Raw genomic sequence first — 25,298 nt, 5'->3', positions numbered from 1 at the left:
TAAGCCTACAGGGTCACACAAAATGACACGTAAACTCTATGTTGTTAATTAATATATTAAAGTAATATATTAATTAATATGATCATGAAATAATTAATAAACGATTGTTTAAATGTTTATTAATTAAAAGAGAATGATTAAAGTGTAAATTGGAAAGTTTCCTAATTACACTTAAAGAGGGAAGGGGGGGGGGGGGGGGGGGAGAAACTTTGATGGGGTTTCCTAATCCCTATCAAACTTGGTCACCAAGCATTAAATCCCTATATATAGGTGTTTTGGTCAAAAATTATCCAAGATAATCTACCTTGAAGACTTAGATCAATTATGTAACCAAACTTTCATTCATGAGGTTAAGGGCTTGTGAAATACGTTTAGATTCAAAGATGCGAAAAATCAAATATGTTAATCAAAGATTATGTCGACTTAAATAAAAGAAGGGTGTTAAAGATATTCACAAACTATGATTAAGGAACAGAATACAATGAAGATTATATCGTAAGAAACAAGATTAAAGAAAGAATTAAACAAATAATGCTATAAATTAAAGAGTAAGGAACAAGAACACCGATATTTGTTGACGAGGAAAAGCCCTTAATCCTTTAAGGATTGCCGGCATAAAAACCCCGGGAGGAAACAATCATCCATGCCTTTGTTCTCTTATTAATTATGTTTAAAATGATTACAATGATGAAGCAGGTTGATCGATCTTTCTAAGTGTGAAAGTAAATATAACGAGAGTTGTGTGTGTTTACAAGTGTTTGTGAGCAGAAGTAATAATGAATAATAGTTGCCTATGATCGATCAGCCCCTTCATTTATATAGACTAAGGGTCTAACTAACTATCCGACTTTGTAGGGATCTCTCTGAGTCTTCATAATTGAACGTTGGAATGTATCTTGACTGATCTTGTAGCCGTTTGAAGATATTCTCCTCGTATGAAAATCAACTTGAAGTTCGATTATACTGGTGGACTTAGTCTTCCTTGCGCGTTAAAGATTTACTCCATGTGTGTAATCTTCTTTTTACCGTTAGAAGGATTTTCCTTAGGCTTCATATCGAATATTCCAGAACCTGTATGTTTATCTCACATGGAAATAACAATAATACTTGAAATATATCATTAGTAATATATTAATAAGTAATCAGAATATTTTGCTATGTCAAGATCCTCAGTTGTCAAGATCTTGGACTTTCAAGATAATGAGACCTGAAATTTCACCCATAAAGGTCCACTTGGAGTAACTAATCAAATCAAGATAATAATTAGAGGGTAAGATACATGCACCTTTCATACGCAATTAAGGTCCACTTGGAGGCTAAGATCTCTAGCTTGTAGCGTCTTTAATAATTGTCAGCTCCCACTTATTCCTTGTTATGGGTGAAATTTCAGGTATCATTATCTTGAAGGTTCAAGATCTTGACAACTCAGGATCTTGACATAGCAAAATATTCTGATTACTTATTAATATATTACTAATGATATATTTCAAGTATTATTGTTATTTCCATGTGAGATAAACATAAAGGTTCTGGAATATTCGATATGAAGCCTAAGCAAAATCCTTCTAACGGTAGAAAGAAGATTAAACACATGGAGTAAATCTTCAACACGCAAGGAAGACTAAGTCCACCAGTATAATCGGACTTCAAGTTGATTTCCATACGAGGAGAATAGCTTCAAACGGCTACAAGATCAGTCGAGATACATTCCAATGTTCAATTATGAAGACTCGGAGAGATCCCTACAAAGTCGGATAGTTAGCTAGACCCTTATTCTATATAAACGAAGGGGTTGATCGATCATAGGCAATGATTATTCATTATTACTTCTGCTCACAAACACTTGTAAACACACACAACTCTCGTTACATTTACTTTCACACTTAGAAAGATCGATCAACCTGCTTCATCATTGTAATCATTTTAAACATAATTAATAAGAGAACAAAGGCAGGGATGATTGTTTCCTCCCGGGGTTTTTATGCCGGCAATCCTTAAAGGATTAAGGGCTTTTCCTCGTCAACAAATATCGGTGTTCTTGTTTCTTACTCTTTAATTTATAGCAATATTTGTTTAATTATTGCTTTAATCTTGTTTCTTACGATATAATCTTCATTGTATTTTGTTCCTTAATCATAGTTTGCGAATATGTTTAACACCCTTCTTTTATTTAAGTCGACATAATCTTTGATTAACATATTTGATTTTACGCATCTTTGAATCTAAACGAATTTCACAAGCCGTTAACCTCACGAACGAAAGTTTGGTTACATAATTGATTTAAGTCTTCAACGTAGATTATCTTGGATAATTTTTTACCAAAACATTCCTGTAACAATATAATGTACATATGGGACTGATATGATTTTTTGGAGGGGATTAAAATTAAGAAGGGGATTCTTAATTTTAGTATTTTCGTAGGGACATTGGTGTTCAAGATATAGAGGGTGTCTCAATATCTTGAACTTGCTTGAGAGGCGTGGTTAGCCTTTTCATATGTGTTTGTGTAAAGGATGGCGTGGTTAGCCAATTCGGGAGATCGATGGTAACATCGAGAACCAATAGAATTAATTTCAACAATCTTGGAATTTAACCCTTCAGCTGTGAAATTAATTAACGTGCGACACGGGCGATTTTAAAAAAGGGTGAAGACCCTCAACCAAAAGTTGGCGTGAAAGCCAAAAGGTGAAGACCTTGTTCCACGTTGCTATGTATGATGTTGAACATCCTTTGAGATCTACAAAGTAAAATCTTAGTAACTGACGTTAGCCATTTGGCTAACGCCACTCCGATGCTCAAGTCAGTATCATCATTTTGATAAATAAACAAAATAAATAAATTATAAGAAAATGAGAAATCGTACCTGATTTTGTCAAGACCCGATAAATAAACACTTTTTAGTTTATATATGTGATCCAATTGTGAAACATTTCTTTAACTCTTGTTTCAAGTCCTAAAATGTTTACCTTTAAACAAAGTTTTGAGTACTTCTTACGAGTAGTTGAAATTACTCGATTAGCTTTTATGGTTTATAAACTTGTATACGTCACTGGATTGTTTGATATTTTAGCAGGATTTAACTATTTGTTTTACCATTTCAAGCAAAATAAAGTCTAACCAGATGGACATTTAATCCGAGACAGCTTCAATTCATAAATGAGAAAATCGCGAAACATTTCTTTAACTCTTGTTTCAATTCCTAAAATCGAGAAACATTTCTTTAACTCTTGTTTCAATTCATAAATGGAAGTACTCAAAACCTTGTACTTTGTTTTTTATGTTTTATCAAGTCAAGTTTATTTTTAGAACAAACGTGATAATTTAGCATCATATATTATAAAAAACAAACAACCATAATCATTTAGATTTCAGATATTTGAACCATCTCTTAACATTCAAAAGTGATATTTAGATTCACATGACAACTTCTCATGAAAAACAAACAGGGCCTAACACTTTATACTACTATTATCTACAAAGAAAGTAAATAACATAGTGGGTCGGTGGATTTAGTCCGTTCTCTTCAAAGTAGTTGTTTTTATCTTTCATCAAATCACACCTAAAAGTTGTATATGAATATATACAATATGAACGCTAGTTAATGAAAGGATATTAAAAAGTAAGTTTACACGTTGAAAAGCTTCGGCCCGTTTAAACGCTAGGTGATGTAGTGTTAGTTTTGAGGGCTTTTAGTTCCATTCGTAGAGTTATATGTATATACTAGTGCTTAGACCCGCGCGATGCGCGTACAACCTTACGTTATATTTTTAACTTTAACCCAATGACGTGTCGATGTATATTATCAAGTTGGACAAATAACTATATTATTATTGTTAGATGATTTAAATTTATTATCATCGTCTTCAGTAAATAAATCAATGAACTCAAGTTTAAGTCACAATTCAATTTACAATTAGAAATTAGAAGGGTAAATTAAACTACCAAAAAGTTTGAGCTTTTCACAGACCAAAGGGCTAACATTGATACCTTCAAACCCAATTACAATATCCTCACCCATATTAACCGAGACTTTTGAGTCAACATGGCAGTTTATTGGCTCCAATGACGTAAAATATATAAAAATCCACAAGCACCTGTTACAATAACAATATAAATATTATCGTCGCCTTTTGAGAGAAGCACTCAATTCCTACATGGCTACATATGGGGTACATTTAACCTATATAAAGCTCCTTGTAACCTGATGGTAACCATCAGAGGTTGGTACTACAACTGTTTAGGCTACTACAACCATAAAATTCTGGATTGCTTCAATAGTTGATTAACTGTATCAATTGACAACTTTAAATCCGGAATTGACAATCAACAATAAAATTGCCAAATGAGGTTGGTGTACGAACAACCAGAGTAACAATCTCTAATAACTCTCATTTATTAAATTGACCAACTCTCCCTAGTAGTTGGTCATAAATAGACTTTGGAATCATGAACACGAGTTGCAACTTGCCACTAAAGCTAACAATATCACTACACTTGGTATCACATCTGATCAACTTGATTTTAGGACTAAAGTAATACAGTAAAGAAATCAAACACGAAAGATTTCAAAGCTAGCGGACCAAAAATGAAAACTAAAATTATACGACAGAAGTAAAACTATAACTAACCCAAGTTGACATGTTTACCTATAAATGGATAAAAAATTGTTACCTCAAAATTGACCTGTCGTATAATCTGTACATGTATATCACTACTATATCTAGATGTAAATATATATGTATTTCAGAGACATGTGACCAGAAATTTACCTTTTACCTAGCTTATGAGTTTATGATCACCAAAGATTATTTCAGCAAGTGTAATGGAGCCAGTTTCACCAGGATAACTAACTACCCCACAAGATTCCACCAACCTTTGGATCACATGTAGCAAACATAATATCCATTGGATCACCACTAAGCGGCACCAAACTCAAGGGTTCCTTAGCCGCTTTAGTGTTCGCATTGATCAAGGTTGTTTGCCATCCTAGAAGCACCAAATCCAAACAACACCTTAATTAAAGAAATTATTAAGGCAGGATTGTATTGTTTGGACACCAATTCAAAGTTGTTTGTCATCCTTGAAACGTCTTTTAAAAACACTCGTTTATTAAGAATATAGATAGCCAAAATTGCCACATGTGACCCTAACTGGCCAACGCTTGTCCAGGAACAGGTGGAGGTGGTGACTGAGCTTCCTCGGCTACTCCAATGCCATCGTTTTTGATTGGATCCATCTACAAATACTGTGTATAAACAACAAAGTATAGGTTTGAGCAGTTCATGCAAATTACCAAATTAAAAAAATGAAATGTGAATTGAAATAGAACTGGACAGAGCTGGTGCATATTAATGTTTGTTTTAGATGAAGTGAGTTGAAAAATATTAATGGTTGTTAAAGCTCAAACACATTTAGAACTTTTTGGCATTTTGGCCAGGTAACCATTAACCAAATTGTAGGTTAGCCATGTAGGCAGCTGATATAGTATAATGAGGTCAGGTTTAGGTCCAGAGTTTCGAACTTTGGCAAACTCGCATATGAGTTTGAATTTCAACGTAATCATTAAACTTAAGCCTAACAATATTTCCAAAAACCCTAGGTACTACACAAGAAAACACCTAAAAAGATCCTACCAAGAGTCCTCAAGCCCTTTGCTCTTCCATGAAGCTCTTCCTTTTTTCACATCATTATCTTTAGTACCTGACAAGAGATACACATTAGCTTAAGTACCATTAAGCTTCAAAAGTACAGAATAAGTATACAAAACTCTGAGAAAGCGTGGCTTCAATATCAGCCACATTGAGCTTCCAAAGAAAATCAATCACCAATTTCTTGAAAAAGGTGTGACCAGATAAGTTAAGAATGCATTGAGTATTTCTAATGAATAACAGAAACACATACCCTCATCTTTTATTGCAACTTTTTAGCATCAGATTGCTCCCTTCCCATAGCGACCTTGCCAATGTAGTCTCATATAGCTCACTCCCAAAAAGCATTGAAAATAAGGAGAAGGATTAATGATTGCTTCACTATAATGAAAAAGAAAATAAATATTAAAAAAAAAACAAATGAGCTCATGGATGGTTCCTCGTAGAATCTGAATAAAGAATATGACTCAATTAAAACTATCGATCACAACAGAAATATTAACATTCATGATTTCCTGACAATTACAATCAGCTTGACAACCAAAATTAATGCGAAAAATAAAGAAAAACGTTGTTCTTAACTGGCTCCGGAGCTTGTTCAGGGAGCACATCTTCTGGAACAGGTGGAGGTGGTGGCAGAGTGTCCTCAACTGCGATATAGATTGTATGTGGAGTGAAATGAACTTACTTGTAGTTGGTCATTTGATAGACTTCAAAAATCGTGAACAAAAGTGGCAGCTTGCGACCAGATCTAACAATATTACTACGGTGGCTGGGGTGTAAAAAAGAAAGCGTCCATTTCAATCAATAAGAGATACTGGAGTTGTATAACCCTCGTAAATCTAACAATAATCTATTCTATAATTTTGCTCAAAAAGAGTTTTGCTTCTACCTGGCCCATTTAAAAAAGTAAGTGGATGAGACGGCATGGCCATCTACATCATAGGTGCGAACCAATGTCTGCTTTTTTGTGGGTGATTCGAGCCAACAGAATTCCACATGGAGAGCTTTGGCTTCAAAAACCTGTTTTCCTACATCACATGGGCAGCCCATGTACATACCACCAAGTAGTAAAGTTATTTGGTAACCACCATCATAGTCTTTCCACCCCCTTTCTGTTGGAAAAAGAGAATATGCATCTATACAATATCTAGTGAATAAAGACAACTCTCACATGCACACAATAGAGGGTAATTTAGAAGGAAGCTTTAGGCGTCTGCAAGTAAAGCAGTAATAACAAAGATAAGACAATAGTTGGGTGATGATGCTAACAAAATAAATAGCTTATAAGGGAGCAAATAGGTGCCATGTTATTAAAATTAAGTAGTTACAAAACTTTATATAGGCAGGTCAAGAGTTTTAAAAATGACTGAGCAAGGCTCAAACTTCATGTTCGGTTGCTATTATACTGCCTATACTTATTACATACTTTGTGCGTAATAACAATGTACTACTTGCTTTCAGAAAACAATAACGATGCAAATTAGTAACAATACTGCACACACTCAATTTGTGGAGATTTGGAGAGTAGTTGGGTGATTCCTCTCCGATGACTTCACCTAATACTTCTTGTCTTAACTTTGTTTCTAACGTGTAAAATATATATTAAAAAAACCCATTTATTTTAAGTAAATATTATTAAATCCAAAAGAATAAGAAAAAAAGTGACTAATTTAGTATTTCTGAGGCATTTTATCAAACATTTGGACTGCATAAAATGTCTTTTTGCATAATTAGTGAAAACAATGTATAAGGATTAAAAAGTGACCAATTTAGTTTCTCTGAGGCATTTTATCAAACAGTTAGAGGGCATAACATGTGTTTCTGCATAATCAGTAAAAATAAATGTATACACCATACGGACATAAGACATAATATCTTCTACGATTCTTGAAATCCATCAACAAATTCGCTCAAAAGTTAAAATAAAATCTGGTAAAAGATATATATATATAATATTATTAATATCAAAAATCATAATCAATCAAATAGTACATAAGAAGATGTTAGATAACATATATACATCCATCAAATCAAATCAACATATATATATCTAATCAACATAATGATAATGAAACTCACCGGATTGAGTTTGATCAAGAAAAAATGGGGATCAGAAAACATTACATGCTTTTTGGAAGCCATAACACAGTTTCTGTGTTAGAACTTTGTTAAAAAGGTGAGATGATCGATTGGTGTTTATACATATCAAGGTGCATATCTTCCTCCCAGACGGTTAATTCATTTAAATTTTCAAAATAAGCGGAAGCAAAATAAATAGCCCTACAACTGCCATACGGTTATAGATATTCAAATTCAATATTCAAACTTGGAAGGAGGAGGGAAGCGGCATATCGAGTGGCCTACATGATTATAACCGTCATCTTAACTCAACTGTTTGAGAGAATTTGACATAAATAGGACACGTAGGGTCTGTAGTTGTATTAACCCTTCCTTAAGCATGCCACGTAAAACAAAGTTAGAAAAACCCAAGTATTCATTTATATAGTGTATAGATTAAGAACCACTCTTGTAATTAGTTCATAGTTAGTAATTAACTTAGGTCTATAAATATATTGTTCGTATTCATTTTATATTCGAGATCAATGAAATAATTCTTTCACTTTCTCCTGGTATCGGAGCCACCGTTGATCTCCACTTCTTTCACTTCTATATTTTCAATCCGTGACGGTTTTGATCCTTTCTTGATTAAATCCGTGACGGTTTTTCAATTGCTTCATTTTCATATTTTGATTCACGTTGTTGGATCATTTATGTTCGATTCATGCAATTCGTATCCGTTCGTTTTTTAATTCAATTCGTTCAACTTGAATTGGCTAATTCCATTCATTACCTTTTGATGATTGAAATCTTGTTAGTGGGTCGGTGCTCATCCGATAGTGGCTTTAATTCACTTTCATTATTATGGTTTGGTTTTCATTCAAAATTTATTCAATTTAATTAATATTTTTGTTGTTAATCGGTGCTCATTTGATTATTTCGACTCTTCTAGATCGAATTCATTCATCAATTAATTCTCATTATTATTCATCGATCAATATTTATGTTTCTTCAATTTTTTTTGTTTTGCTGCCGCAATTCGTTTCATCAATTATGTCCATTATATCTATCAATCACCATTTCTCGTTAACCTCGACGGTTTGCCTTTCTTCTTTTTCAATGACTTTGTTTTTGGTCATCATTTTCTAGAGGCTTTTGGATTTATTTACATAAGACATCAAGCATGGAGAGATTATTCAGACGAAATAAACTGGCCGAAGAACTTACAAAGAAGATTTTACTATTGCGTCAGTTTCTCCGGTTATTTATCCAAGCCGAAGATGTCACATTACCATCCTCCAGCTTGAGGGGGGTGTAGAGTTATATGCATATGTTAGGGGCCATTCTTGTATTTAGTTCATAGTTAGTAATTAACCTAAGTTTATAAATATATTGTTTGTATTCATTTTATATTCGAGATCAATAAAATAATTATTTCATTTTCTCACCATTTCATTAGCTAAAGCTAATGAAAGAGAACATTTAATAGTTTATGAGTTTTTTTTTTCAAATTAAAATTTAAGGTTTTTGAAAAACTAATAAAAAAAGCTTGTATCAAACATGTCCTATATGTAACTTTAAACCTATACTAGATGAAACCCGTGCGTTGCACCGAGCTGTTTAGTAATCTAAGTGATTCATAGAAAATGCATTGCAACAGAAACAAACATATTTAATCCAATTAAATAAAACGATTCTTCCAAAAGCATTGACACGAACAAAAAATTAGATGTCAAAACATAAGATCAAAATCGAGGCTAAAAAAAATCCAATTGTAGATAGAAAGTGAAAGCATTCTTGAATACCTGCAGTAATTTAAACTTGTGTTCTCATTTCGTAACACTTGTTGGTACTACTCCAAACACAGGTAATTTAAAAAGGTCCCCATAGTTGGTACTACTCCAAACCTTACCCTTATAACTCCAACACAAAAACTTGTATTCTAGCCAATTAAAGACTTGTATTATCATTTTGTAACACATTTAGATATTTGACAAATTACTTTTCCACATGAAAGTTCCAACTACCTGTAATTTATTTACAATCCGAGGAGTATTTGACATTTTATCTCAGAAGTCTTGTCTTGCATCAGCAATCAACTTACATAATGCATATGCATGCCTTGATTTCTCTTGAAATTGCCTCAACATTCTCAATATATTGAAAACTAAGCTTTTGTGCATCATTGAATCGCATCAAAACAACCGTCTGAAAAATAGTCGTTATCATGTATGTGAGTAAATATGATTGAAATTCAGTTTAACTATGAGCTTTTTAGTGGTTATTAAACCCTTGACATCAAGAAAGACCATGGTCAATACAAATGCCAACAACAATAATAATCTTTTCTACTGAAACATGCCAAATTTAACCATTTGTCCATTATATAGCAGAAAACACACATCTTTTGAGGTTGTTTTGTTTCAACTTGAAGACTTTCTCTACTTATGGGATTGTTAGTAGCTATTTAACCCTCAAAACCTATGAACAAATGTGCAAAAATACACCTTTCAAAGCTGTTTTGTTTCAGGTTATTTTTATTATTATAAAGTATAAAAAATCAGTTACCGAACTTATAGTAAAATATTGGTTAGTTGAGTTTGCAGCAACTAAAACAGAGATAATGACCTAGGCATTATAGTATAAAAGCTTGAACATGACTTTTCAATCATACAAGTAGCATGACTATAAAAAAAAAAGCTTTACCGTATTAGGCTCCAAATCCTATAGAAAGGCTAAAGATATTGGCCTGCATTTTTTTATGATGGGAGGAATTATGATTTGAAGAAAGAAAATTAGAGTTATTTCACCATGAAATTCTAAATAGAACATTCATCAATGCCAGTATGATTCTTCTATTATTAGTGCTAAAAATATATGAGATACCTTAAAGGCAACATGAAACCTACTTTGGTTTTTCATGTGAGCCGCACTTCTAACCTGTTTACCAGGCTCATCTACAATAACAAAATCCATAGTAAACAATCAGAATTCTACTAAGAAATACAGAATAGTTTATTCCCATCAAAGTTTATCTAAATCAATTGAGAAATGCTAAAACAATAACAAAAACACAATAAGCAATGATTTTACCTATTATGGGTTTGGGTAAGTATATAGTAAGCATGTCGGGTGGGTTGGGTAATGGGTCAACATGGATTTGGGAGGAAACCGATCAATCTTTAATATAAAATCGAATGGGCCGGGTATAAAAAAAACTATTAGTATGATGATAAATCATTAGAGAAAAATTAATAGAAATCTGTAAGCATTAATAATAACTTTTCGATAAATTTCAAACCACTCAGTTTAAATATCTGAACAATACCTCTTTGACCCGTTTTAGATAAACACAACAAAAGACAACTCAATGTGCATGTTGCGATATCTAATGACTATATCTAACCATTAATGTGCATTTGTGTGAACCAACAACTAAGAATATAAGAATAACAATACAGGACTTCGTATATGCTAAAAAGACACTATATACTAAATATAATTATGTTTACTTTCTAAATTGTACCTGATGGTTAGCATAAGCAATGTTAGTGATTTTCTTCAAGTTCATGACAGGCTTCCTTTGAGGCTGGACATGTATTTGAAGGAATGTTAATGCAAACCTTACCATGACTGCAGCAGCTCCACTATAGTCCATGAAATGGAGATGCGTGAACAAATTAGAAGGAAATGCATCAGACACCAAGATTGCCAACACTATTTGACATAAAAAAAAAACTTGAATATATATGACCAGATTAGAGGGAGATGCATCAGACACCGAGACAAAAAGTAACAACGAAATCCCCGACCTTTAGCCACCAAAAGCTACTATCAAACATTAAGTTAACACAAACAAACTATTGTGAAAAGCAACCAAAGCAGACCTATTGTCAGAATATTAAGTTAAGAATAAAGACAGCCTACCAGTGTGGACGCTACATCGTTCATTAAAGAAGTAGCACCAACGTCACATTTTTTGTCGCCAATCCCCCTTGAAAAGCCTAATAACCTTTTTTAGCATCTCATGCTGTGAAAAATTAGAGAAACATATATAACAAAGCCAACGTCAAACATGCAAGCAGTATAGAAAAATTGGCACATTAAGAAATAAGAAGATAAAACAAACAGGTATGTAAAATGATATTTCTAACTGATTTTGACATATAATGGGAGACTTCTTCCCTTGGTAAGAATCCTCCTCTTTAAAAACTTATTACACTTAACACACCAAAAGAATGCATATAGAACATTCAACATATAGAAATTAGATTACACCATATGCACGGTCCTTCTCAAATAGGTGGTCAATAAATTAAAAACTAAACAATTCAGTTTTTAATGGGGTTGTATCTAGAATTAACTACGATACAATAATACTCTTTCGGATCCTATGTACACACCCAACATTCATATTCGGGCAACAATCTCACCAGTGAGTGAGCGCAACAGAATTCCTAAAAAATGCATGCCTTGATAAATGGAAGGTCAGTACAAACAATTATCTTATAGCATATCGTGAGTGTGCATCTAGAGACAAACGAAACTATAAAAAAAAGTTTATTGAAAATTACATTCTACATGATCAACAGGACATGTGCATTGTCAAAGCAAAAAATATAATTGAAACAATCACCATCCATATCAACAACCAATTAGCCTTATTGAGTAATATATATTGCGTTCATAATATGTTTTCCATAAAGAAACAATGATTTTTATGAAACAACTAAAAAAACCCATCAATTACTAATTGGTTACACTAAAATTTGTTTTTTTACAATTAAAAAAAGCATACTGATATGCAAAAAAAAAAAAAAAAATTACACAAAATCACTACATTAATTTTACAACCCCATAAAAATATGACTGTCTATATGTTACGTGATTCTCTTCATATAAAATTAATGATTTATATTTCCAAAACAATCACCGATATGAATCAAATATAGATGGAAACATACAAATAAAGATTCAACTAATATACAAAATCATTTAAAAAAACAAAAATAAGGTCGATAAAACATACCTGGAAGAAAGGCTCGAATGCGATTGACAGCGGAAATAGACAGTAGTTTGAATGCGGATGATCGATATATTGATTAGATGCATCTTATTCCCTGAAAGGCCCTTAAGAACAAGAGGCCGGTATGTGACACCGCAAGGGAAGCCTGGTAAACCCTAAGGAAACGGCTCTTGTTAATTTCCATGCAAGGTCAATGGTGGTGCGATGTTGCGATTACTCCATACTGTGCTCTGTCAAGAACCTGCTTGCTGGGGTGGGGATGGAGGATGTCAAAATTAAATATTTAGGGGGGCTCTGCTTATTGCTTTCTTTCGAAGACGACGAAGACAGAGCCATGGATTTTATTTACTCGGAATCGAAATGGAGAAAATGGTTCAGTAAAGTGGAAGCTTGGGTTGGACAAGTTCTTCCTTTCGAAAGAATCGCTTGGGTCTCGGTGGTGGGAGTTCCATTACATTTAGCTTTAACCGAGGTTGTATCCCAAATTGGATCACACGTGGGCAAAGTGGTGGTACATCCAAATTTCAAGAAAGGAGGGGGTTTCTTTTTTGGCTCTTCAAGAAACTCAGAGCTCATCTTTGACTGATGGGTTGGTTAGAAGATATTGGGGAAATTGCAATATGGGTTGGGAGAATGTCGACTCTGTGGGTAGGTCGGGGGGATTACTTTGTGTATGGGACCCTGGTTCATTCTCTAGAACAGGGTGTATTAAGGAAACTAATTTTTTGGCTATTAAAGGAAAGTTTAAAGGTTATAGTGATATTGTTACGGTGGTCAATGTTTATGCCCCCCAAAAATTGAGGGACAAAAAAAGATTGTGGAATAGATTGGCTGATTTAAAAACCAATGATGGGGGTTTATGGATTTTGATGGGGGACTTCAACGCGGTGAGAATCCCGGAGGATAGAAAGGGTTCTACCTTTAATCCTCAATGTGCAAGGGCGTTTAATGATTTTTTGTACGAGGCGGATTTACATGAATATGAGATGAGAGGGAATAATTTCACATTTATGAAAGAGGAAATGGGAAAAGGAAACTTAGCAAAATTGATAGATTTTTGGTGGGGAATGAAATTATCGACAGATGGCCGCTAGCTTGTTTGAGAGCCCTCTCAAGACTTCTGTCTGATCACAATCCGTTACTCCTGTCCTTTAAGGAGTCGAATTTTGGTCCTAAGCCCTTTAGAGTGTTCAACTCCTGGCTGGATAAAGATGGTTTTGAGGAGGTCGTGAACAGTGCTTGGAGGGAGGCTGTGGTTAGCGGGCCAGCAGACTTAAGGCTAATGATGAAGATGAAACATGTTAGACAACAACTTAAAAAATGGAAGGAAGACTGCTGTAACAGAGAAGGTGAAGAAAAGGAACAGTGTAGAGAAGAGCTTGCTGAGATCGACTCGATTTTGGAAGAAAGGGAGTTGAATGAAGAGGAAAGCTGGATTAGAACAGAATGTGTTAGACGTATCTTGGAGATGGAAGAATCAAAGGCTAAGGATTTAAAACAAAGATCACGGATCAAATGGGCAATAGATGGTGATGAGAACTCAAAATTTTTTCATGGATTCATTAATAAAAGAAAGTCAAGCAATAACATTCCTGGTCTTCTCATTGATGGGGTTTGGGTGGAGAAACCAAAAGTTATCAAGAAACACATTATGGGCTTCTTTCGTGATAAATTTAGTGAAGACTGGGCCAATCGGCCCAAATTTACTGAATGGGTTGGGCCGAAATTAAGCAATAATGAGGCGCAGGGACTGGTTTCTATTTTTACTAATGAGGAAATCAAGACGGCTGTTTTTTAGTGTGGGGATGACAAGGCGCCCGGGCCTGATGGATTCAACTTCAAATTTGTGAAAAGATTTTGGAATCTGTTTGAAGGGGAGTTCAGAGATTTGTTCAGTGAGTTTTATTGGTCGGGTAGAATTACTAGAGGATGTGGCTCCTCTTTTATTACCCTCATCCCCAAGTTAAAGTATCCGAATTGTTTAAATGACTATCGACCAATTAATCTAATTGGGATCATTAATAAAGTGATCTCGAAAGTCTTAGCCAATAGACTAAAGAAGGTTGTAGGGTCGGTTATTTCAAAAGAACAAACTGCTTTCCTTGGGGATAGGCATATTATTGACGGGCCTCTTATTCTCAATGAGATCTTTGGATGGGCCAAAAGGAAAAACAGGAAGATCTTTGGACTAAAAATTGACTTTGCAAAGGCGTACGATAATGTGAATTGGCGATTTTTGATCTCGGTTATGGAGATGATGGGCTTTCCACCCAAATGGTGTAACTGGATTTTTGGTATTTTGTCATTTACGAGATCCTCAATCCTTCTTAACGTGTCCCCTACGTTTGAGTTCCAATGTCAAAAGGGTATGAGACAAGGCGATCCCATTGCCCCCTTTCTTTTTATTATTGCTATGGAGGCGCTGTCATACATGATAAAGAAGGCGATTGATCACGGTACTGTGAACGGAGTTCAGATGGGTAAAGACGATTTGGTGATCTCACATCTATTGTATGCTGATGACTGTATCGTCCTGGGAGAATGGTCTCTGGAAAACATCAAACATATAGAGAATGTGTTAAGAGTGTTCGATATTATTTCGGGACTTAAAATTCATCTAGGAAAATCCAACTTGTTTGGAATTGGGGTCAGCAATACGGAAGTGATGGACATGGCAAGAGAAGTTAACTGTGCGGCTGGCCGGAAATCTTCCGGTTAAACATCTTGGAATCTGGATTGGAGCTAATATGAATAGGGTGGCCAACTGGAATTTTATGGTTGATATCTTTGAAACTAGGCTGTCTAAATGGAGAGCTTCTAGTTTGTCCATGGCTGGAAGGATTACTCTTCTCAAATCGGTCTTGGAAAGTCTCCCAACATATTCCTTTTCGATATTTAAAGCACTAGGTGTGGTTATAGATAAGTTGGAGACCATTATGAGGAGGTTTCTATGGGGAAGCACGGAGTCGGGAAGGAAGATTCATTGGGTCTCATGGGACATTGTCGCCTCTCCCAAGAGTTTGGGTGGATTGGGCTTATGCAAGTTGAGGGAGTCTAATGTTGCTCTGCTCTCTAAATGGGTTTGGCGTTACAAAACTGAGCCATTCAGCCTTTGGAGGTGGGTTATCCGTGCCATTCACGAGACCAAAAGGGGCTGGAATCATATTCCAGTCAATAAATATGTACCAGGGACGTGGAATAATATTGTGAAGTGTGTGGAAGCTCTAAAAGTCAAAGGGATCGGTTATAATAGTATGTTGAAAGGCGAAGTCAGAAATGGTAGGGATATCAAGTTCTGGCTTGATAACTGGGTATGTAGCGACCCTCTTAAGGTTTTATGCCCACTCCTTTTCAAACTTGAAAAGGATAAAAAAGTTATGGTGGCTGAGCGGTATAATAATGAGGAGGGTGGTTTTGATGGAATGTGGCAGTGGTCGAGACGACTGACTAGTGTGGAGGAGCATATGGAATTTGACAATCTAAAGAGAAATCTGGCTGGGATCGTTATTAGCAATAGGCAGGATAAATGGGTGTGGATGGGGGGTAAAGATAATGTTATGTCGGTTAGAAATGTGAAGGATTTCATTTCGGGAGGCCTAGATGGCAGTAACATAAAGATGTTCAAATGGTGCAACTGGATACCTAAGAAGTGCAATGTATTTATGTGGAGGGCTGCTTTAGATCGGATCCCTACCATGGCTGCGCTACAAGCTCGTAATTGTAACGTGGGTAATCTGACTTGTGTGCTTTGTGAGGAGGGGGACGAAACAGTTGAGCATCTCTTGGGATGATTGGTCTAAATTTACTTTTATGTAAATTCATGTAAATATTTACCGCCGGTGATTTACCGAGGTATGTGATAATAGAAATTTTACTTTTCAAAAAAAAAAATTGTATGGAGATGCGTATGTATACAGATATATAGAATTGTGGGCATAAGAGAATTAAGTGCTTATCATATGTGGCTTTCCAATCAATAAACAAAACCAATGGTAATTGAGCTGGTAAACGTGTTTACATGAGAATTCGGAGGTTGCGGGTTCGATCCACTTTGGGTGTTTTTTTAATTAAAGATTATTTAGTGTTCTATATATGCTTAAGTTGACGCTCCACATCAGCATATAAGCTGCCTATGTGGCTGCTGACTTGTCACTCAGATCGTTCTGGTGACGATACGTAAGAAAAAACTAATGTGGCGGGCTCAGAGAGTGCCACGTGAGCACTTTCTGATAGCCAGGTTTTTTACCCGCACGGTGTGCGGTTATTTAATTGAATTATCAAAGGTTTTAATGTGATATTGATAATTAAAATTTGGTTTAGTTAGCATAATATTAATGTTAAATATGCTTGAACATCATATCAAAACTTAGATTTGTTAAGAAAATATATTGAATATAATTTTTTTTAAAAACGGATGGAATTAATGTCTCAAATAAATAATTGTAATTATAATGTTTAATTTGATATAATGTTTACCTAATTAATTCAAATCTATTTAAATTTAAATAAATATATATAAAAAAGTTTGGAGATGACACATAGGATAAATTCTAGTTGGCAATTTTTTAGCATAACTTTAGATTTGAAAAAGGCTTGAAAAGGCTAGGATTCCTACTCTTTTAATATATATATAGATATAGATAGAGATAGAGATAGAGATTTTGGATGACATCCGCATCTACGTGGAGCATGAACTTTAATAACTCAAGTAGACAACAATAGCAAAAATATTTAAAACCAAGTAATATTTAATCAAATTCTTTAATTTAAATTTGAATTTCAATTATGTATCTCTAGTATTTATATAACTTACATAACATACTCATTTTTAATTGAGAGTTGTTTAGTGAAATATTACGTTAATGTATACTATAACATGTACGGAGTATTATTTTACATTCACCTTTTCAACACTTCTTATCTTAACGTTGATGAAATATTATAACCAATTAAAAACCATAGCTGAACAATTATATATATTAAGAAGTTTCTATCACTCTGAAATGCACCGGATTTCACAATTCCTTTGAACGACCCAATATGCAGTAAGCTAATGAAAATTATAAATAAAATAAATTGTTAATTTAATGCAAAGAAAAACCCTTATAAAGTTAAAATTTAAAAATATATAAAAATACAAACTGTTAAATATAAAAAATGTAAATAAAATCAAATAAGATAATGTAATTCATGAAACAATATATATTTTATTTCATCTTTTGTAACAGTTATTTGTAGATGAAATTGCTTTTTAGTTGTATAATTATTAATAATGAAAAGTGAATGTGTAATAATCATATACCTATGTTTAGGTATATAACCCCACACATACTAATTTTTAATACTTATTGTATAATGAATAAATGATTGGGCTCTCATGTAATTTATGTATTAAAATATTAAGATGTGATATATACCTGAGCTTAAATATATGACAACCTTATATTTCGATTCCTCTTATTAGCAATTATTAAAAACTAAAAAGTGTTAATTGTATTTAAATTAAATATTAGTGATTGAAACCAAAAAAATGTAAATTAATGAGATTTTTATATCATTACTAAAATAACTAATTATTAATGTCTTTTTATGGAACTATATTTTCTAATTTATAATTTATTTTGAATAATATTTAATCACATGTTTAATAACTTAATTTAGAGGAATCAAAAAGTGTGATTAGTCAATTGATGGTCAATTGAGTTTTAATATATATATATAGAGAGAGAGAGAAAGTTTATTTTGAGAACCATTTTTGTGACACCTGACAAATTCGAGATCCGTTGACTTAGAATTCCACCCTTTGACGTTATGTAGTATAACAAGAATAGCTAAAAAAAATTAAAATAAATACATATACATGTATTAATATTAATTATTACATGACTACTTGATTTATATGTAATCAGTTGTTGTAAAAATGTCTAAACTAACAAATACGCACAATCACCTTTGCGTGGAAAATGTTATTAGGCATTTAAAATAAAAGGATATTGATGTGTGAAAATCTAGTTAAATTAAAATCCTTAAAAATACTCCGAATCGAATACCACACACAATCGGGCAGTGGACCCGTCCGTATCCAATATAGATTAAAGCAAGTAAAGGTTCGTTCCACGGAGACTACAAAGAGCTAGCGAGTTTTAAGTAGTTAAAAAGATATTGGTTTTTAAAGACACCATGTCATCTTGATTTTATATTAAAATGTTAGTTGATTGAAAGAGTTAGAAATTCTAAGAATTTATCAGAAAGAAAATTGTCTTATATCAAATAGTATGAGAAGATCATCCACTTTCGACTCCGTGATACACTAACTCCGGTTTCATTCAAATTAAGATCCAATCCAAATATGTTGACAAGGTAACCTAGACTCGAACAAAGAAACTCACTTGGTGGCCGACAAGCTTATAACTCTATTCAAACCCATTAACTAACTAGTTCAATTCTAGAAAATTGGCACCACCAACGTTTAATAAGATTTACCCCAATTAATTAATTTGTTTTGGTTAAGTATTAACAATTATGTCTACTTGAAATTAATGTGACACCATCAACTATTAACTCCAATTAACAAATCGTTTCCTATAATTACTATGCCGTTTACTATCACTCCATGAACTAGCACCATCTACTCATAGACAAAATAATTGAAATCAAACTTATATACTTCCGACACAATCGACAAAGCATGTAAGAATCACCAACAAGCACAATAATATAGAACAAGAAAACTATTCATTAAGATCACGACATAACGTTAATAAAATCAACTTAAATTAAAAATATGCAACCATAGTCAATGTATCACTTCATCTCAGTCGATGACGAATTATTTAGCTACTCATAATCATAAACATAGCACAAAGAGTAAAAGTATAAGAGAACATATTGTACCAATGTGTAGAAAACAAGTAGAAGCTAAGAAAATCGATAATCGAATGCCTTGAAGCTCACGAATAACCCTTGGACCTTGATGGACGTAAAAGTTGTTGAATATTGCCTCAAAGAACCCTAAAATAGACTGGAGGTGAATGTATATCGAATGGGAGGGTTTTGGTCTTCTATTCATAGTGAAATCTCAAAATAAAATCTGCCGATCTAGTTTATGCACCGCACAAGGAATCTGTGCACCGCACAAACTAGAGTTTCCATATTTTGGGCACTCGTTATGCACCACACAAATTAGCTGTGCACCACACAAACTTCAACTTCCAGACTTCTTGCCCGTTATGCACCGCATGACTTCCCTGTGCGCCGCATAGACACTTTTGCTCGATTTTCCGTCTTCACTCGAACTCGTCCAAAAACCATCCAAATGCATCTTTTAACCATCTAAATGTCATTTCTAACCATTGTACCTGTTCTAAGCCTAAAATTACTAACAATACCATCAAAGCATCGAATAGACATGTAATTTGCACATAATTAAGCTTAAAACGACTTAGAAACGATATGAGAATGTGTATATAAATGGACATATTAAATCCCCCCATACTTAAGCTTTGCTTGTCCTCAAGCAAATTCAGATTTCAAAACATTCATTCCCTTGGTTCTTGATCACAAAAACATGACAATTATCAAAAAGAAGCAAAACCATAAGAATAGTTAAGCAGTTTTAATCTTAAATGAAAAATCGAAATAGTTGGCAATACTTGAATGATCCACAAGCCTCGAAAACACGACTAAGCACTTTAATCAAATGAAAGAAGAACATCTCAACTAACTTTCTCCAACTAACAAACTATTGGGTTGAAATATTGTTTCAATCACTCAAAGCCAAGTCGTGATGCATATATTTTAACCATAGGCTTGTAATAGAATCGTCCCTACGTCGCCATGGCGCTAACACCATATAACGTCTATAAAAAGAGGCAATAAACGGCTGTAATGTACAATTCTGAAGGCTTACAAGGGTCATTAACAATTGTGTACGGAAATTTAGGGATATAATTGGTGTTAAAAAGAAATAACACAACAATTAACAAAGTTTTACATATAGTCTAATACAACACAACCCATTTCACTAGTTGCCATCTATCCAACCCCAAAAGACGTTCTCCCGACTCTACTCCCCCAATAGACCGATACAAACAGACACCACTGTGGTGTATCACCTTCATACGACTTCTAGCAACCATATCTTACCAATATTGGCTTTAACAAACATTGCCAACTTCCACGAAAAATATAAACATTAAAGAACTCTTTTGTTGGTTTAAACACATGTGCCAACTCATATACAAAAAGATTTAACAAAGAATCAATTGTTGGTCTTACTAACTTACCAACTTAAATTGATTTGACAAAAATGAGGGAAATACCAACTGACAGTCCAAGTTCGTTTTTCTTCTCTTTTTTATTTTTTATTTTTTTTCCTGTTTTTCAGTTCTTTATTCTTTTTTTTTTAATGAACTATTTTTACCCTGCCTAATTGGTACTCCCATTTTGAATTTGAAATACATTAACAAATCATAACTCTTACTAATTTGAATAATCTAGACTTTATCCATAATCATGACGAAATTAATCTACCCCCAACAAACGGAAATATACCAACCCGACACAACCAAAACAAGATGGTGCACACTGCAAGATGGTCGAGTTAAATATGCCTCTTGCACACTGCAAGATGGTGCCTTAACTTGGTGGAACACTTATTCCCATAGTGTTGGGATTGATGAAGCATATGTTATCTCTTGGGAAGATCTGAAAGAGATGTTGAGGGGTGAATACTGCCCAAGGAATGAACTTCAAAACTTGGAGGTTGAGTTTTGGAATTTGAAGACTAGGGGTCTAGAGGTGACCGAGTACACCACAAGATTCCATGAGTCCAACTATGGTCAATCCGGTGTACAAGCGTATCGAGCGTTACATTTGTGGGCTACCACCCCAAATTCAAGGCATGGTTACTTCATCCAAGCCGACCACCATTGCGAGTTCCGTTCGTATGGTACACAACTTGGCGGACCTAGTTAAGAGGAGTAGCATTGGTAAAGGAAACTCTAGTGGCCATAAGGGGTCGGAGCACAAGAGGAAATGTGAGGATGATTTTGGAAGGAGTCAAGGACATCAACAAGCAAGGAGAACTGAAGGCGGCAATACCCTTCAAGTTGCACCACCTGCCAAGAAGAGCTATATCGGCACTAAGCCATATTGCACTCGGTGCAATACCCACCACTATGGCCAGTGCACGATTGTGTGTGGAAATTGTAGGAGGATTGGTCATACGACTAGAGATTGTAGGAATCCTAACCCGGATGGAAATCAAGGAGCGCCAAGGGGATGTTTTGAGTGTGGAGCGGATGGGCACGTTAAGAGAGATTGCCCAAGATTGAGGAACCAAAACAACAACCGACCCAACAACAACGCCCGTGCCAACAACAACGCCAACCCTCACCCTCCTAACAACAACAACCGTGGTAACAACGACGTTGCTCGCGGGAGAGCATTTGGGTTGCGCGCCGGTGAGGCTCACGAGGACCCTAACATAGCCACCGGTATGTTTGATTTATTATATGTTTCTTGACATGTCTTTTCCTTTTATATGCTACCGTCCCACCCACTAGTGACACGAGCTAAAATTTCGTCGAGGGAGAATGTGACACCCGGAAAATTCGAGATCCGTTGACTTAGAACTCCACCCTTTGAAGTTATGTAATATAACAAGAATAACTATAAAAAAAAGTAAATACAGATATATGTATTAATATTAATTATTACATGACTACTTGATTTATATGTAATTAGTTGTTGTAAAAATGTCTAAACTAACAAATACGAACAATCACCTTTGAATGGAAAATGTTATTAGGCATTTAAAATAAAAGGGTATAAAATCATTCATTTTGTTATAATACTAACTAAACCATTTTATTTTAAACTTTACAATTAAATCACCAATTAATGTTTCAACTCTTTGCATTAAACATAATATTCCATAAAAGATTATATCTTCTCTTTTGTCTACCCCAAAACCGACCTCCTCATGACCATCTAACCAATCAAATATGTAGTCATTTGGCTTCCCCATACAAATAATAAACCACATATTTAATCCCTATTTAATCCCCTTAAACTTACATTCATTCTATTTGCAATTAAAAAAAAGAGACCAAAAGTCCCTCTCTCTTTGGAGATCACGGCTCCATACTACACCCCAAACCACCATCACTCTTCCATTAAACATATCATTAGATAATTTCTAAAGAATCATTTGAGTTGTTTTAGGTGACTAACTAATCACTTTAGTCACTACTCTTGGTAAGAAATTAAAGCAAGTCTAGAATAATTTTAAAAGCCATCATCTTACTTTTTTTTGTGTTGGTCGACAACAACAGGAGGGTTAATAACCCTTTTGAAATTTTTATTTCATCTATTTTACTATCATTTATCATCCTCTAGCCAATTGGGTGTTTAACTATAACTTTAAGCATCCATATGGTGTTAAAGAATACAAGTTATTTTATCTATCTATTTTAAGTATTATTTTCTTTGGGATTCATCACCAAAAAGTTTATTCTTTTTATTCCTTATTAGATCCAAGTTGATTTTATTTTTTTGTTGTATATTCTTTGTTCTTGTTTATATGTGATAAATTATGTTGGATCTAATGATTGGATAACATAAAAAAAATAAGAAATGTAAAGTAAACTCTTGGACTCATTAACATGAGTTAAGATGTACTAGTTATATACTTTTGTTTGGATGTAATGCATGTGAAAGAAATTCTAACAGATTGTATGATTTCACATCTTAAATCCTTACACTGGAATATAGTTAACATTTCCATCAACCATGTCATATCACTCTTGTATTAATACATACGTGTGCACTTTAACTACAAGTGTACCGCACACGCGTGAGTATGAGCACAAGTATGTAATGATCCAAAAGATCATATGTGTATATATAAGTTTATACTTATATGTTTCCTCTAGTGCACTTGGGAAAACACCTACTGATTGTATGATCTTGGGTGCGCTAGTGTGTTCATGCAAACGATTATACCTACCCGAAACACCACATCCTTGAATTGATGAGAACCGGTGTCATGTATGGTCTCGTCGGCATCAACACGTACATATAAATATAAAGTATATATAAATATATGTTTAATTTGGAAATAATACAAGACACTTTTATAAGATCTACATTTATTTGTCATCTTAAATGATAAACTCAATAACCAACTAGATAAACTTTGAATCATACTTTCAATAAAGTTTTGGGGTGATGAAAACCTTAAAAAATAATCTAACACCAACATTTTATACTAAAATAGATTATATTTTATTCTATAGGGCATACTTAATCAACTCATCCATTCTCATCATCTATACTCTCTTAAGGTGAGATCTCCTTAGCCCAATTTTTTTTTGTATATTTTGGGCTGCAATACATACTCTTACTTTTATGAACACAAGTACATGCACAACGGTATACAAGGCTATTATAAGTTACTATGTTCACAACAAGTCCTCACAATCATGATATGTTAATTATGGATTTAAACGTGGATATGTTGAATAGCGCTATTTGGGTTGACACACCCCACCTGGCATAAACACGACTGGGAGCCCAACGGGTGATACATATTTGTAAACATTCGGTACCTTGAACAAGTACCGGTAGGCAAACTATAACAACGTGTCAGTTTCGTATCACGAGCTTATATAGATGTATATTACTTACATTCCTAGCATTGTTGTTTAACAATGGCTACCTTCATTGTGGTAAAGCAATGGTTAACTTATGTCTTGTGGTTCATGGCTAAACGTTTTATGAAAACCTAAGGGACTCACCAACTTTATGTTGACACAATTTAGTATGTATTGCAGGTGATTAGATGTTGTCATGCTTGGATTCAACTTGTGTTTGTTTTTGTTTGATGAATAAAGACTCAACCCTCCGTGCCTTTCTAGTGCTTCATCTTTTATTAAAGAATATGGATTTGTATTTCAATGTGTTTTCTTAATGTATTCAAATCAAGACTATTTCACCTTCATGTACTACCTTTGAATCTTTTAATAAATGTTGTTTTATAAAATGCATGTTTTTTTTTCAAACGACTACGTTTTAAGTCGTTCATTATACTCTTATGTTGTGATATTATGGAAGTCACGCCCCACCCGTTGACCCGTATTTTGGGGGTGTGACAATTTTTTTTGTTAGAAACATGAGAACTCATAAATAATATATTTGTTCGCATGTTTTTTTTGTTCATTTATATGTGAAATGATATAAAAATGTATGTTGTAAAAGAAAAAATTTTAAGAAACCTTCAAAATAGCCTTTTGTGAGCTAGTGAATAAATTTGTTCACGCTTTTTGTTCACATGTGATAAACGTCTATATATATAAGGTTTTGAAAAAAAATTTCTTCTGCAACATATATTTTTATAACGTTTCACATGTGAATGAATAAAAAAAACATGTGATCCAATATGAAATTTGGGAGTTCTCATAATTGTTACGAAAAAATGAGTTCTCAAAAGGTCCTATGTATATATTAAAATAAGATTAAGATTTTCTAATTTATAATTTTAATTAATAAATTAATATTCA

At 33.9% G+C, this 25,298-nt stretch overlaps 1 protein-coding gene and 2 long non-coding RNA genes across 9 annotated transcripts; 1 reads left to right on the top strand and 2 right to left on the bottom strand.

Annotated features, from left to right (window-relative positions):
• Positions 1–3,527: 3,527 nt before the first annotated feature.
• On the bottom strand, positions 3,528–7,280 carry LOC122608137. 4 transcript variants are annotated; one of them, XR_006325177.1, is made up of 4 exons: positions 5,902–7,280; positions 5,634–5,700; positions 4,770–5,236; positions 3,528–3,559 (listed from the first exon to the last, which is right to left on the bottom strand). It is a non-coding gene; the product is annotated as an uncharacterized LOC122608137 (long non-coding RNA). The 4 variants fall into 4 exon arrangements; XR_006325176.1 differs by lacking the exon at positions 3,528–3,559 and adding an exon at positions 3,875–4,094; XR_006325175.1 differs by lacking the exon at positions 3,528–3,559 and having other exon boundaries at positions 4,642–5,236; positions 5,902–6,029; positions 6,231–7,276.
• A 2,206-nt stretch (positions 7,281–9,486) lies between these two features.
• On the bottom strand, positions 9,487–13,397 carry LOC122608132. 4 transcript variants are annotated; one of them, XR_006325171.1, is made up of 6 exons: positions 12,739–13,397; positions 11,637–11,739; positions 11,236–11,540; positions 10,596–10,666; positions 10,416–10,458; positions 9,487–9,917 (listed from the first exon to the last, which is right to left on the bottom strand). It is a non-coding gene; the product is annotated as an uncharacterized LOC122608132 (long non-coding RNA). The 4 variants fall into 4 exon arrangements; XR_006325172.1 differs by having other exon boundaries at positions 11,236–11,356; XR_006325170.1 differs by having other exon boundaries at positions 11,236–11,739.
• An 8,174-nt stretch (positions 13,398–21,571) lies between these two features.
• Positions 21,572–22,261, top strand: LOC122609275. The gene has a single exon (XM_043782330.1). It carries the CDS (start codon positions 21,572–21,574, stop codon positions 22,259–22,261), a length of 690 nt encoding a protein of 229 aa, XP_043638265.1.
• The last annotated feature ends 3,037 nt before the right edge of the window (positions 22,262–25,298 follow it).

Source organism: Erigeron canadensis, chromosome 7, assembly GCF_010389155.1.
Source record: "Erigeron canadensis isolate Cc75 chromosome 7, C_canadensis_v1, whole genome shotgun sequence".
In the NCBI taxonomy this organism is placed as follows: Eukaryota; Viridiplantae; Streptophyta; class Magnoliopsida; order Asterales; family Asteraceae; genus Erigeron; species Erigeron canadensis.
Note: the sequence above shows the minus strand (reverse complement) of the source record. Positions and strands in the feature narration are given on the sequence as shown.

What these genes read in the sequence shown, in the direction of transcription:
- LOC122609275 (XM_043782330.1), top strand. Translation starts at nt 21,572, where the DNA reads ATGGTCAATCCGGTGTACAAGCGTATCGAGCGTTACATTTGTGGGCTA.